The sequence below is a fragment of the Phaenicophaeus curvirostris genome, chromosome 8, assembly GCF_032191515.1.
Source record: "Phaenicophaeus curvirostris isolate KB17595 chromosome 8, BPBGC_Pcur_1.0, whole genome shotgun sequence".
NCBI classification, from domain to species: Eukaryota; Metazoa; Chordata; class Aves; order Cuculiformes; family Cuculidae; genus Phaenicophaeus; species Phaenicophaeus curvirostris.
The window spans coordinates 26,597,889-26,613,296 of NC_091399.1; the positions used below are offsets into that span (position 1 = coordinate 26,597,889).

Below are 15,408 nucleotides of genomic sequence, written 5' to 3' on the forward strand. Positions count from 1 at the left end.
ATGGGACCAAACTAGAGACTGAGCACAGTGTGGAGATCAGATCCTTAGCACCAACAGTTTCAGCTTACAGATCTGATCCAGCTGAGCTAAGTCCTCCCTAATGCAGACATAGGCTTTGGAAATATACAGAATAAACATGAATCATCAAGTGCTATAACCTATATTTACCAAGTAATTAGTCTTATTTATTCTTACTTGCCACTATTTGTCTTTCCCTATAGACACTCTTTGCAGATGTGTGTGCATGTATCTGCGTTTGAGGAGGGGATAGAAAAACAGCCAAAGGTCAGTGAGCAAACAATTATTTTTCCCTCCAGCCATCCTCAGAAATACTATTTTCAGCAGCAACAATATGAAAAAACTACAAGCATCTTAGTCAATCTGCTACATATGCAATTCCTGTTATAAAGATACTCTCATAAACGTCAGAAATTCATGCTCATCGCCTTGCCAACATCTCTACACTATCCATGTCAATAAAGCCACTCCTGATGTTACACTCAGATGCAAGATTTCCTTATAACAGGACACAGAATTGTGACTGTGAGCACTAGAGCAGGTTCACAAAAGCAAGTTTAACTACTTCTGATATTCCAGTGAAAAATGTCAAATGTAGTAAGAATTTCACAGAATCACAGAATAACCAGGTTGGAAGAGACCCACCGGATCATCAAGTCCAACCATCCATTTCCTGACTAGTTTCAACAATTTCTTTGCTGCCAGCTGCTAATGGCACTTACGGAGCTCCAGCAAAGAGCTCTGGGCAGCATATCATATGAAAAAAAAAGAAAAAGCACCACTTTTGCTGCTTATACTAAGTTTACAGACAACTTACATTATTTATTATAGTGCGAGAATAAAATGTGTAACATGCTATCATGCATAATACATGGTACGAACATGCATTAGTTCAAGTTTACAGTCTCTTTATGGCCAGTAAATCAGAACAGCAGTAGCCGATCCTGACAGTGGCATATCTTGAGGAATTCCCAGAAACAGCAACAAGCAGTGCAAAAAAGATGTGAAATCAGCTGTCTAAGACATCCATAAAATGGTGACTCTTTGTGAGTTAATCACAAGAAAAAAAAAAAACAAAACCCAACGCTATCTTTCCTGCCACATTCAAAGAAACTGAGTTCAGCACCTGAGGTGAGACTGTGCCCTGAGCAAGATCATGCTGCTGACTTGAAGGAGCATCCCTGCTCTGACACCCGTCACTCCTCACCCCACGTTAGCCTCACCACTTCCCTGCCCCACAGAAACGGGGGACAGGGAAAACTTTGTGCAGCTCACAGGCTGCTTAAGTCAGCTGGAGAACACGCTTCATCCAGCAGGGCTGGGAAATACCCAGATCTACAGCTGGAGAGGGGGAGTCTATACCACATAGGTTATGACGGCTTGCACTGAAGCACTCACTGTCTTTCAACGAGGAGAAACTCTCTCCTTACACCCCTTTCTGGAGAATTTACCTGGGGCACTCCTATCCAGAACAGCTGCTTGAAAATTCTGTATACTATGCAACAGCTGCTTTACAAAAAGCTTGATTTTCTCTGTGTCATTAGCTATACCAAACAGCAATAGCCAGAAAAATATCTAAGAATCTGCTGGTTGGCTATTTACCATAACATTCTTCACTCCCCCATGGTTAAGTCATTCCTCTGCATCTTCTCAGGAAGGAAAGAACAGAATGAGACACATCTGCTGAATATGAAACACTTTCTCCTCAAAAAGAGCTATGCTTAGTCAGGGAAAACAGGTCTTCTTAGTAAATACATGACTGTCATACACAGAACATCACAACACCCAGAGACAGCTCCTGTGTGATCCTGTGGCACTAACACAGACCTTCACTCTTGTGGTACCCTAAAGTTCACCATAAATGAGCCCCATACTTGCTCAAGCACAACTAAAGACATATGCTGCTTCTGAGACCCATGCAGAAAAAAAAAACCCATCAACAAAGCATCAATACGTAAAGCGCTCCTGAGTTTCTACTTACTAAGGGCACCATCCAGTTATAATTCATGAGTAATTTAATTCTTAGTTATCTGGACACGTCATCTGTTTGAGTATCTGTGCTCTGCTGCCAGTTATCTTTGTGTGAGGTCCTACTGCTGTCCAGCCCAGGTGCAGGTGAACAAAGACCGTCTGCATGAACCCTCCAAGTGCTGGATGGGCTCCTCTTTATTAACTGTGCTATGCAGTATGTGCACTTCTCAGACAAAACACTGCTTACCTTAGTACCCAAGAGTTTTACTGGGATAGGTGCTCTATTCGCAAGCTTGCTGGAGTGATTTCCTTAAGTTTTGAATTGAGTCCTCAGAGACTCCTAAATCAGTGAGGCTTCAGAGGATTTAAGCTGTGTCAGGCTGACTTCTTCATCCCTGGTATTTATATAGAAATCTTTAACACAGAATTTGCCTCTGCTTTTTCCTGCAAAGGGTATGCTTTCCCAGGGTTGCTAATTCCCGCTGGAGCGAGTAGGACGATAGTTCTCCACAGGAGCTAAAGGCATTTGAAGAAGCAGAACGCTTCAGTAAAGTATTTATAGGAGGGATCAGTGGGTACTGCTCTCCTAAAACACCTTAGGGGCATTTATCACAAGCTGGAACATCACCTGCTCCTAAGCAGAACTCTTCCTCAGCCTTTCCCAATTACTGATGTAACCAATACGAGGACTCTGCAGATGGAGCCTCCCAGTCCAAAAAAATTACCAAACTGCCAAATTATTTGTGAGTGTTCCCCTATTAGCAGCGTTGTGGAGATCTATTTGGAAAACCTCAGGTAACCTCCCTACTTGTTTTATACACATGAGTAGTTGATTAAAATAGGACTGCTTGAATGAATAAGCAATTAGGACCTGATTACATTCAGGTAAATTGTAATAGGCTTTATTTTAAAGTATTAATAGGTGATTCTCAGCTGATGTCTTAACAGCTCTCAGAAGGTGAATCATCAAGATCTCTTACTACACAGCCAAGTACTGAGATTCTTTCTTCAGTACCACAATGCAGATTTTTAACAGATTCTGACAAAATAATTTCTTTGTAGAATCATCTTTAGCACAGTGGTCACAGTTCCTTACTCATATAATAAAAATCATGCAAATGTGTGTTTAGTTTATGCTAAAGACAGGCTCATTTAAATAAGGGAGCTGATGTTCTTTTACTCTAGTGTGAATGAAGTCTGCTGCAATGTTTCTAAAAGTGGATCTGCTCTTACTGCAGAGAGCAACACTTTTACGTTGCCTTGTGATAACTGTACTCTAATGATGTTCTCAATTTTGCTGTACATTTAGCTGTTCTTAGGGCTGTATTTTTCTTAGCTAGCCTCTGTGTGAGATATTGTTTCATACAGCATGCAAGCATTTTACAAGGAGCTTCAGTATGAAGCACTATTTTACAACTGATTTATGATGATTTGGCAAGTCTTCATTATCTTAAATATTTTGTTAGGCTTAAAATCTCCCTGGCATGTGAACACAACTCAGGCACAATCCTTATGCTGTGCTCACTGGGGAGAAAGATGGTGTTTCATGAACACAATTCTCATGTAAGTCTGTCCAGCCCAGCTCCGCTTTCACATGCAGCACTTCCATAGAAACTTTCTATTAACCCAAAGACCTTCTAAATAGAAGTTAAATTTGACTTATGTTCTCCTTTTTAGCTCATCTTCCCAAAACTGAGCTATAGGTTTACCCAGGCTGCCCTCTACATTATGTGTGGAACATTCTCCCCAGTTCCATATGTCCTGCATTCATCAAATCCCACTTTACAATTTTTTATGAGCTTTCCATCTATCCAGCCATCCATCTGAAGTGAAAAGATGCATATGAATATGGCAATAAATCTAGCTCAGTGTCTTTTGGGGACTACAACTCTTCATCCATCCATGACCCTTCCCCCTCTTGATTTCATCCCATGCTATTTTAGCCTACAATTGATTTTAAACTCCAGGGACAAGAAGCAGCCACTTTAAATTATTTGTATATTATAGCATCACCTGTAGCCTTCAGACACTTTGGACACCTCTTCTGCAAGGCATTATGCAAATGCATTGCAAATGAGAATATCTGTCTCAAGAGCTTACAAAAAAGTCAGTCGCAACAAGGAGTAGGAAAATATTATTGTTCTCCTTTTCCAAACAAGAAGGTGAGACATGAAGTCACAAAAGGAGTCTGGGAGCCAGCCTGTATTTGAATATAGATGTTTACCCAGGATCATAAATATGGCCCCAGCCTTTGTCTGACAACCAGCATGAACACTTAGAGCACTAAAGTAAGCAGTGAAAGCTGAGCTATATTAAAAATAAAATGAGAAGGCTGCATTTACAGTAGTCAACAGAAGGGGCAAGAGAGATGATACCTGGCATTACCTTCCAACAGGAATAAGAAACCAAAGATCAGGAGGAGGAACACTGGTGAAGAGATTTCCTCCCATCCTAAGAGCTGCAGCTGCTGCTGAGAGAATATATATGCCATGAACATATAAAATATAGATTTATATATACAAATATACAATAGGAAATAGTCAGTATACAAATACTTACATGTAAAAATAGCTTTTTACTTTCTCCTTTTCATGATTTACAAAAGCATACAAAGTTTCTTGTTGGTTAATGTTTAAGTAATGTGAGTAAACCCTGTGTGTCATGTTCCACACATAATTCTCTCAAGTGTTCACAGTATTGGCTATTACAGTGTTGAATCTGACATTCCAGATGTTAAAATATTCGTAGAACACATTCTAGACTTAAAGCATTGATTTAAATACAGTTTAAATAAAACTCACATGTGTAGTTGAATTGTGGTCATTTTACAAATGAGTCTCCTGCAGTTGAAAACTTTCCGAGAGTAAACTTGGAAATACGTATTTCAACTAGAGATGAGTGTGTTTTAAAATTCTTGAACTGCCTCTTGATGTACAGATAATACTGTGAGGTGGTGGTTCTTTCAACTCCATCTGAAGCAATGCAAGCTGAAAGAACTCAGTATTACAAATTATCCTCAGTAGGACAGCAGATACACAGAGTAATTTGCCTTCAGATCCAGACTCGCTGTCATTTTCTTCAAATACCCAACAGACAAGAATAAATGACAGGTACCATTGTTTTCGTGTTAAGAATAAATGCTTTGTAGCATTCTTCATCAGGAAAGTGCTTTATGTGTTTAAATTAATCCTCACAACTCCCTCGTGAAGTAGAGAGGCACTGTCACCGTTTTTAAAGATGGAGAAACTGGAGGCTTAAAATAAATTATGATGGTTGCATGGGAAATACTGTCAAAATACTGGTATTTGGATGTTGGAGCAACTCAAAGGCACACCTGGAGTAAAGGGAGATGATTGTGAAACAATTTTACACTAACCAGCTTGGGTACGGTCAGCAGGCTTGGTACAGCAGCCAAAGCTTCCACATGGGTTGCAAAACACAGTCCTTGCTACTTACCATGCTGCTGGATCTAATTGGTGGGACAACAGCCTCAAAAAGTACAAACCACATCATCCAAGATGGTGTAGCCTGACCAGGGTGGAAGGAAGCTGCATTTTAGAAGTTATGAGTTAGTCAGGAGCCATGACTAAATAATATCTTCTCGTATGAGAGGTGTGCACAGTTCAAGAACCGTGTTAACTCATCTCTAATTGTACCATATGTGCAAGTTCTCACATGTATCAATGTGTTCAGGTGTTTATTAAAATTTACTCACGCAGAGACCTTGGAGTCTCATATTTCTTTTGCAAAAAAAAATCTAGTGATACCACAAATGGAACTAGTGCTGCAGTACTGAAAATGAGCTACAAATACTATTTTTTAATTAACTAACACAACAGACAAGTTTTAAAGGACCACCACGTTCTCTGTGTGCACCTGTATGTGCAGGAAATCTCATCTGCTTTAACTGCTACTGCCTTGAAGTAAAATCCAGTTAAAGTATAAAGTGCATTGTGTGGAGCAAAACCCTAAGAAATAACAAACAATGCGTCTGTCTTCCACAGATGATTAATTTTGCTTAGCAGCTGAACCATCACCCTCTTTGTCTTCTAGTTTTCAGTTTAGTGTTACCTAGGCTTGAGAAAGGCCAGCCAGATGTAAGCAAAATTATTGTAAACTGAGACATTTTTGTAATATGCCGTTAAGGGAGAGTTAAGAAAACCAGTATCAAGACACTGTCCAGTTGGGGTGTGTAAATATTATTGTGTGCTTCTTGGCCCACTTAGCAAACACTTTCTTTTCCGTGATAAACCTATGGCCTCCATATGGAGCATTTTCATGCAGAAAGTATTCCTCACACTCATCTCTTCCTGGCTCGTAATAGTGGTAGGGAACTTTACGAAAGCCTTCCGACCTAGGGAAAAAAAAAGATAAACTTAAGTATTATTTCCCAGAAAAATACTAAATAAATACTGTACCCAAATTATCTGAAATCCTTTCTGTGTGTCAGCACCCGAGCTCCTTTGCTAAACTGTCTAAGGGCTTTCATTATGGCGTGATTTGTATGATTTTTGCTATGGAAAACGAAGCTAAGTGTATCTCTCAACTTACACTGATCTTATCAGTCAGGAAGAAGTTGATGGGCTAGCTCTTACGGGTACCGTATATTTGTTTAGCCGGGGAGAACTCAGTCCATGAGGCTCCATCCCTAAGCAAAGTCCTCTCCTCGGATGGGCCCAGCTCTTGAAACTATTTCTTGAACTGGCTGAATAAGACAGTTAAAGGATTAATATACATTATAAGCAGGTAATTCAGTCAGAATTGCAGCTTTAAGGAAGCCAGTCCCTCCCTGGTGCCAACAGACTGAAGTGCTGTCGTGCTTTTTACTGGTTTTACATCAGGGCTTGGCTGAACTCTGTGAGGACAACTTCAGTCCTGTCACCCCTCATCTCAGGGCACCTACTGTGTTTTCATAAACAAAGAACAACATATGTTCTTTCCATCTGGATGACTCACTCAATCAGTGAGATCTGCAAGTTCTAAAAACTCAGCTTTTAACATTAAGATACCCTAATTAAACAGCTGTGACTCAAACTTTCTTTTTTAGGGTCTACCAGGAATGAGTCCCACACTGGAGCTATATGGGGTGTGGAGTGAGGGTCTGCACTCTAGGAGCTGAGGACCCACTGGCCTGGACACGTGCAAAGCTTGAACCAGCCTAGAATAGATTTGTACTAGTATCATACATCGCCTGTGACATTTCCAGCTGTTCAGAATGAGAAATAGTTTCATTTAATATTTTTTCTACCACATACTGTAGATTGAAGTATTTGACTTGGACTTTCAGAAACTGTGTTTCAAGTTATACTTCTGACAATAGGATTAATCCATTGTCACTGTAAGGTCACTAACAGTAATTGGCTGAAATTTATGTCAGTTTACTGTGATAAAGCTCACAGGACTTGTTTTATTATCTAATTAGAATCCCCCTACTACTCAAAACAAGCTATATATAACCTAGAATGTTCCAGTAGGTTGCTCAGTGGTGGTGAAATGTAATTTCGGGTAACTGTCGTGGACTAATTTTTTTTTTTTTTCACTTCTAGGTATATTTGGTATTCAGAGAACTAATATATTAGCATTTCCTCTAAGGATCTGTTTTACCAGTAGAAGTAAGTACATTTTGTCCGAAGAATATGAGCATATTTCATTCCCGGCTAATTCAGAAACTGCAAAAGATCTTTGATTTAAAATAGTTCCTTATGATATCTGATGTTAGGTTTTGTAAATGTTTTTATTTTATCAACAGTAAATGCCATATCAGGACTAAATATGCTGACAATAGTGTCACATCAATGCAAAACACTGGGAAATGATGGCCTGATCCATTTTTTGGATTTATGATATCAAAATCAATTGTGAAATTTTGACAAGACATCAGAATTGTAGATGCATGAAAATAATTTCCTGTGATCTTACTTGCAGTAGGTGTCATTTATCATCCCATAGACGTGTATTCCATAGCAGGCATCCATAGCCAAAATTAAGGTAAACCAACCCGTACTGAGATATGAACCTGACTGGACTCTGTAAAAATACAACATACACAAAACAAATTGCAATGAGAACTTATCAACACTTTGTCAAAGAAATATAATCTATTACCCAGCACAAAAAGCATTAAGCACTTGACAATCTGTCAAAACCATACAATTATTTTGAATTATTTATAGATGTGCTCTCATTCTTCCCAGCTTGCGGCCTCAAGCGATTGTCCACAGAAAAAACACCATGTTAGATATCTGAAGTCAAACAATGCATCTCCCACAAGACAGAAAATAATTTATTTTTTACGTCCGAAAGATAGCAATTAGTAGAGTGTGTGAAATGAGATAAAGTTCACCAAAAAGCAAACAACTGCCAGAGTTTGTGCTGTGTGCATGTGAGTATGCACCATCCTCTTCCACAAGCAAAATCTTAATCTGTGGTGGGCTATCCTCAGCTCGAAAATTCACATAGTAATGAAACTTGTAAGGACATTAGGGTAGAAAACAATCTAATACAAGGCTTTGGAAACCAAAATTCTTTGTGTATCTCTTTACATACATTTGTGTTATCATTCTTTATGATGATATAGCAGACAGTAAACCACAAGAGGATAGTGCCAAGACTCATAACCTTTGCTCACATAACTAGTTGCATTGAATCAGTCCAAAATATTATCTGCATGAGTGAGAACAAATGACCTGTGAAGAATTTGGCTCACATCGGATCTGCAGGCAAATGTACGCACTACTAATTGCAGATCAAATCCTGTTCACTCTACTCACACAAGCGTTCCAATGGGAGACTGGAAGTGAACAGTTACCTGTATAACTTGGGCAAGACTTTCTGCTTTCAGACCTCATAAGTAACGAGAACACACTTAGCCCTCGCTGCTTAGAAACTGGTCGAAGTCCAGCTTTGTGCATGCTTTGCTCTCATTTTGACTGAAATAATATTTACTCTAAAATTATAAAGAACTTGTCCAATATTCAAAAAAAAAAAAAATCACAGAAGCCATAAAATCATCTCAACAGATCCCAGACTTTGGTTCAGTTAAAGACAGTTGGGTGTGAGTGAGAGGAGGGGATCATTTAGCTTCATGCCACATCTTTTAGCTTGTAGCTTTTGGGTCCAGCAGGAGCAATCTGTTCTCCATCATAAGTTAAAGTAGCCTAATGTTTGCACACAATTAAGTTTTGCTGCAAAAGAACTCCTAACTAGGCTTACGTGTAAATTAGTTCTACTCATCAACACCGTCTTCTGAAAATGTTTTCATCCTGGGGTAGGAATAAAGATTGAAAAACAAATATCATATAGCAACTTATTCAGCCTATAAACCCCAACCTTCCTGCGAGACAGAAGAACCAACCTCAGCTGCTTCTTCCTGGTTCAGAGCCAGAAGGTACAATGGTCTCCTGCCTCCCAGGTATATCTGCCAGTCACTGGCTTTTGGCTCAGATTCTCTGTTACTTCCTTCCTTGCTTTTCCTTGTTGAAGTCTGACTAAATACTGATTAATATGGTAGGTGTAAAAGTAGTTGTACAACCTTTATAATGACATTTACCTATACATACAGTACAGAGATTCAAATTCCTTCTCTGATGAACACTTTTTATTATGGATAGTAGAAAGGCTCCAAGAGCTTTACATTCCTAAAGAAATCCCACTACACTACAGTTTAAATATATCTTTTTTTTTGTTTTTTGGGGGGTTTTTTTCGGGTTTTTTTTAGAAAAAAGCAATTATCTCAGCTCCCAGAGAGTTTTGTTGTACTCAGGAACACTGAAAGTAGTTTGGGCTACCTCTTCTCTTCCATGCCCATATCTATCATCCTTCATGGGTTACCTGGTGTGAACTTCTGTCCCTACCTTTCCTGAAACATCCTTTTCCTTGGGGAAACTCCCAAGTATCTGTTTAGCTACTTTTGTAAAGGACTATTCTAGTAAGCATAAACAACGGGTTAACTTAGCACTGAAGAATGACAAGTGGTATCAAAAGACAAAGTGACAAATACCTGTGCTTCATGAGGTGGACACCAACTATAACTGTGCTTCTTGACACCTTTATAGCCGTGAAACTGTACATCTGTTTATCTGTCCCATTAGGAACTTCGTTGCTTCAAACAGAATGTTCTTCTACTGTCTAGTAAGGAGAATTCCCAGTCTGGTTCATGTTATTTCAGAGTAACATCCTACCATCATAAAAAGCTGCATAGCTTCTAACTTGCTTTCTGTACTTGCAGCAGATGAACACTAACCTTGAGCTTTTAAAGCCATTTAGAATCATAATAACCATTTGTAAGAAAGCTACAATCAGAACCCTTCCAATAATGGAGGTTTATTGGAGAGTACTGTATTGACAGTGGCCTCTGAAATTTGCTGTACTCAGGAGGAAAAAGGAATTTAAAAAAAGAATTAATCAATATTTCATGTCTTATTTTAACACCATTGGACCTTAGTCCATCTTGTCTATATACTACACCGGAAGGATAAATAGAAACAGCAGAGTTCCCATATACCTTCCCTGGGAGATGAAGCACATGACAGAATACAGATTATATATTTTAAAACACAGCACTTGCATTCCTCCAATTTTTTCCTCTCAAGATACACAGGGATACAAGGGAATATACTTAAGCAGTGGGGATTCTGGATGATTTGGTAACGCCTTAGAATTCAATCTGATAACTGTAAACATACTTTCAAAATTCTAATGAAAGCTATATTAGAAATGTGAAAACAATTTTAGCTGTCCCAAAAAAGTCGTAAATCTCTGAATACCTTTTAAAATATCATCCTATAAAACTGTAGTACAAAGTAATGTCTCTGCCCTTGCTATTATGCTAACACAGTGCCCTCAATTTCTTTCACTACAGGAGAGTTTTACATGTGTTTTGGCCAGGGCTTTTTGAGACTCATTAGAAAGAGTTCCTCTTGTTACTGTAATTGCATTCAAATTTCAAGTTTTACACACAGAAAATAAAAGAATTCTCCATTGATGTGTATTATAAGGCTATGTGACTGCACAAATCTGTGGGAAGAAGGACATTAATCCCCAAAAAGGTAAAAAAGGAGTTTGTTAAACCTCATCTGTAGAACCACTGTAGGCAAATCTATTGTGATATGTGTGTGCAGCAAATCCAAAACTGTTCCCTATGGCTCACAGTGACTTTTTCTTATACTCTAAAATTAATGGGGCACCAGTCCTAGGCAGGAAATTGTCTCAACAGCTCAGGAGAAAATAATGCACTATTTTTCAAAAAATGCATTTAAAAAGAATATGATTTTGCTTTCAAGGTATGATTTACAGCTGGATGCAGCAATAAAATGACAATGCTCACAAAAAGTTTCTTTGTTTATCTTGAAAACAAAAGCTTATTTTGCATGCTTCCTACATTATTTGGATTCTTATAGAAATGTTAGTTGTTGGGATGTAATTCATTCTGCTAAATACCATCCAGCATTTCAGAAAAGTATATAGGCTTATGCTTAACATTAAACACAGGAAAAGACCAATGGAGTCAACTACATGCTTGAAACAAAGCATATGCTTGCCTATCTTGCTACTAGTGAAGGTTTAAATGATTAAAATGTCGTTATTACATCCCAGGATATAAAAGTAATCTCCAAGATTAATAGTTATTTGGAGGTTTCAAGTCTCAAAACATAGAACTTGCATTTTAAGTAACGCTTTCCATAGATTGCAGTAGAAAGAACTGACTGTAGTTTCTCACAACACCTTAAAAAGGAGACTTGTCTCCCGTATTTTATAAGAAAATGGTAAAAAAACCTTTTAGGAAAAATGTTGAAAGCTGAAATTCATCTTCTTTGACATCTATAACCATGCTGTGATGTAGGCGGAATGAAAGAAAAAATAGTTTTGTCTCTCATCAGGTTAAAATGGAGGAACATCAAATATTTTCTTAATGATCAAGGGCAGGTGAGTTGAAATTGGGTGAAAGTTTTCTTGCTGCTTGAGTTCTGATTTTACCATACAATTCCAGGAAGTTCTTTTCTTTGTTCAGTTGTTCCAGGATATTTTATGTGCACAATCAATTCGAGCTTTACGGTTCAATGGGCTGTAATTTCCAGTGGGGACTTCAGTGGTAAAAAAAACAAAGTGTAAAAAAAGTTTGTTAAGATGGAGATGAAATGTAGACAAGCAATTTCATGTTATTCTGATTGCAGAAAAGAATTTAGAAGTGCAGAAGTTCATTTAATAGCATTAATTAAGATTAAAAACAAAGAAATTCAGAATTTCAAGAAGCTATTGAGTAACACAGCTTGCCAAAAGCATTAACTAGACTCTTTTCCTTTTTTGCTTCATTTCAAAATATTGCAGTAAAATAAAATTCTACGATGACAGACTGAAATGACAAGACTCTCCAGGCCAATTAGTTGACAATTTTCATAAACTCTGTTTATAGATTCTGATCCTCAGATGACCCTCCTACCAAACTTCCAAATCATCAGCAGCTTTTACTTACAGCAGCTTGTCAGGCCCCTCAGTTAATGAATAAGTATAAATAGGGGCATTGGTCTAAACAAAATATAAGACTTGTAATCCACACAGTGGGGGCTTCATTAATATGCATTCCTGATAACAGTATCCTTCCATACAACTGAAAATATGGCAAATGTATCTACCAGCACAATCTGGTGATCCATTACTTAATTCTGTGCTAGCCAAATTAATGCTACCATTGTACCTATGTTGACTGAGATTTCTCTTTTCTTTTTTCCTGAGGAAGCATCTCTGAATACAGCAGCTGAACAACTTTTCATTGCCAAATTGAACACCCACATTCCCTAAGTCACAGCTTTCGTCTGTGCCTTCCTCTTCATATCAAAAGTATATTTGTAAATGGCAGATTAGAATGAGCTGACAGAAGAATGCCCCAACCTCTAAGAGAACAACAAAGCTCATTTTCCTAGCCACGAGCCTTTGAGGAGCACATATACGTCTCATGCCAGAAAGTTGTTTTCTTAGGAATTAAAAATGAAGTATATTTGGGATAGGAGAAGCGTAAAGCTCTAAATTCTGATGAACATGATCACTAGCCTAGATTTTTTTTTGTTTTCTCTGAGACTTGGTTCTTTGTTACTAATAATTTCTTATATACAGAAAAAACAGAGGAGCAATGAAGATGCAAGCTGAGAGAATTAATTTAACTTGGTAAAAATGGTCACTATTTCTGCATTATAAAGATACCTGTTAGGCAGCTGTTTATCATAATTATTCATTCTTTTATACTTGTGTGTGCGCATGCATGTGCTTGCTTTGCACTCCATAATGATGCAGGTCATCTAATAATAAGCACCCATGCCCCTCTAGCAGTGAGCAGACTGTCTCACGCATTCAAAAACCCACATGGTGCTTCAGGTCATTCTGAAAAGTGAAGCGTTTATAGATGGACAGATGTTTTACTATCCATCATGTATGGTTTCATGCAAAGCTTAAACAAGTGGAATGCACGATGAACAGCACAGACCACATTCCAGATTTAGGCAACGGCTGCGTCCAGCAAGAAATACCTGGGAGTAGAGAAGTGATGCTCTCCTGCCAGCCCAAACTCTTCGTAGATCATCTATACTGTGAATCCTGAGAATAAACTGCAGTCAGATGGCATATTGCCCATCTAATCTCCAGAAACATAGGTTTTCTGCCTATATTAATACTGCACCAATGGAACACAGAGGACAAGACTCTATGTCAGTCAAATTTGCTACAAACACACAGCAAAAGCTACTCCTAGGTTACAAACTAGCCCATGAGAATCACCCCTTATAATCTGATTTACGAAGAGATTTAACTATTAATAGATCTTTTGAATGAACAAAAAGAGAACAAAGAAATTACAGCTTTGTATTTCACTGCATCTAATATTAAAAAAATACAACTATTTGACTTACAACTTTCGGCAAGACAGGTGAAACCAATATTAGAAATAAGGAAAAATATGTTACTGCAGTTACTGTGACCCATATGGCATCTCCTTGGGTATGTAATTTGTGCATATAGTTCCAATCTTTCTATTGTGTATATATTTTTTGCTTTCCTCTCTGTCTTTGCTCCATTCAATATATACATGGAAAGCAGAAACAAAGGAGGGAGAAAAAAAAAAGCTGCTTAAAGAAATGGACTTCTGCTGCCCAGGCTTCTGTAGTTTCCTCATTTCTGATTCCTTGACCTGACTTTGATGCATCTCAGCTCAGTCATGAACTGAAGCAACAAGGGAAGGAAGTTATTTCATCCAGGCAGAGAAGGCTCCTTCAGAAGCCTGTGCTGCTGAGCTCAGAGAAGAAAAGGAGAATTCCTGTTTATGAAGAGTAGTCATACAGGTCCGGCTTACTGCAAAGCACACAGAAAAAAATCCAAGACTAAGGAATTATAACTGTAAATCTTGCCTTCCAGCTGATACATATATATGTGTGTTATTTTGAGGTGATTCTCATGCAGGAAAACCTGTGCTAATCTTTTCAAGTCGAATGGCATCCCCTGTGGAGAACAAGAGCTGTAGTTTTCCTTCTGCAGCTCTCACTGATTCTTCAGATACAAATTGTGCTTTTGGTGCAAACTGTTTTCAGAGCAGTAAATACGCATCCCAAGCTTTTTTTCTTCCCCACTCTCTTCCCCAATCTTCCTTTTTCCAGAAACACATTGTCTCTTGATTTCTCTTGAATCAAGAATTCTCTGCTTTCCCTTTTTAAGTACAAACCGTGATCTGAGGCACAGCCCATGCTATTGCATGCACTAAAGTTACTAGAAAAGATGCCTCTTGTAAGAGCCCTGGTTGCAGTTGCCACCTGGGACATGAAGTCAAGCAGTTTATGTGTGATTACCAATAACTTTGACCCACTGGAGGTGTATTATGCAGAAAGATAAGTGTGTGTCTCCACACATCTCCCTTTACACTTGGATGTTGTTAATGTTTAAATCCAAAGAGGATCCACAGAAGGATTGACCATTTGAATCATGCAGTTAGGTTTGGAATGAAAGAAAACTAGTGTTCTCCCCATGCATGAAAGGGAGTAGAGAAGGATTTAGATTTTCATTCTTTGTAATCAAAAATCAAAATTCACACTCAAAAGTGTGCCAAGTGGAATTAAAAAAAAAAAAAAAAAGACAACAATGACTTTTTCCTGCATCTTCCTTTAAATCAATACTTGCAGCCTTGGGTTTGCACATTTTTCTCCAGGGAGGATGTAAACTGAACTGAGCTGTAGTTAATCCAGGATCCCCAAAGAGAATTAATTAAACAGGATTTTCTAGCCTTTACTTTTGGTATTAAAGGGCAGTTACTACATCTAGCTGCATATTTTAGTAAAATCTATTGTAGGTGAATACAGAAGAAAGTTCTTGATTACCTCTTACCTTGTTAAGACAAGATATTGAAGGGAATTCATCTAACTTTGGCTGAAGGAAGTTTGAATT

The 15,408-nt window shown here is 38.2% G+C and overlaps 1 protein-coding gene across 1 annotated transcript in view; it reads right to left on the minus strand.

The window, feature by feature from the left end:
- Positions 1-200: 200 nt before the first annotated feature.
- The window catches only part of ST6GALNAC3 (ST6 N-acetylgalactosaminide alpha-2,6-sialyltransferase 3), a 219,707-nt gene continuing 204,499 nt past the window's right edge, over positions 201-15,408 (minus strand). The window contains exons 4-5 of the mRNA XM_069862896.1: positions 7,909-8,016; positions 201-6,343 (exon numbers count right to left, since the gene is read on the minus strand). Coding sequence (XP_069718997.1) covers positions 6,157-6,343; positions 7,909-8,016 — 295 coding nt within the window. The 3' untranslated portion in view covers positions 201-6,156. The remainder of the gene's footprint in view (positions 6,344-7,908; positions 8,017-15,408) is intronic.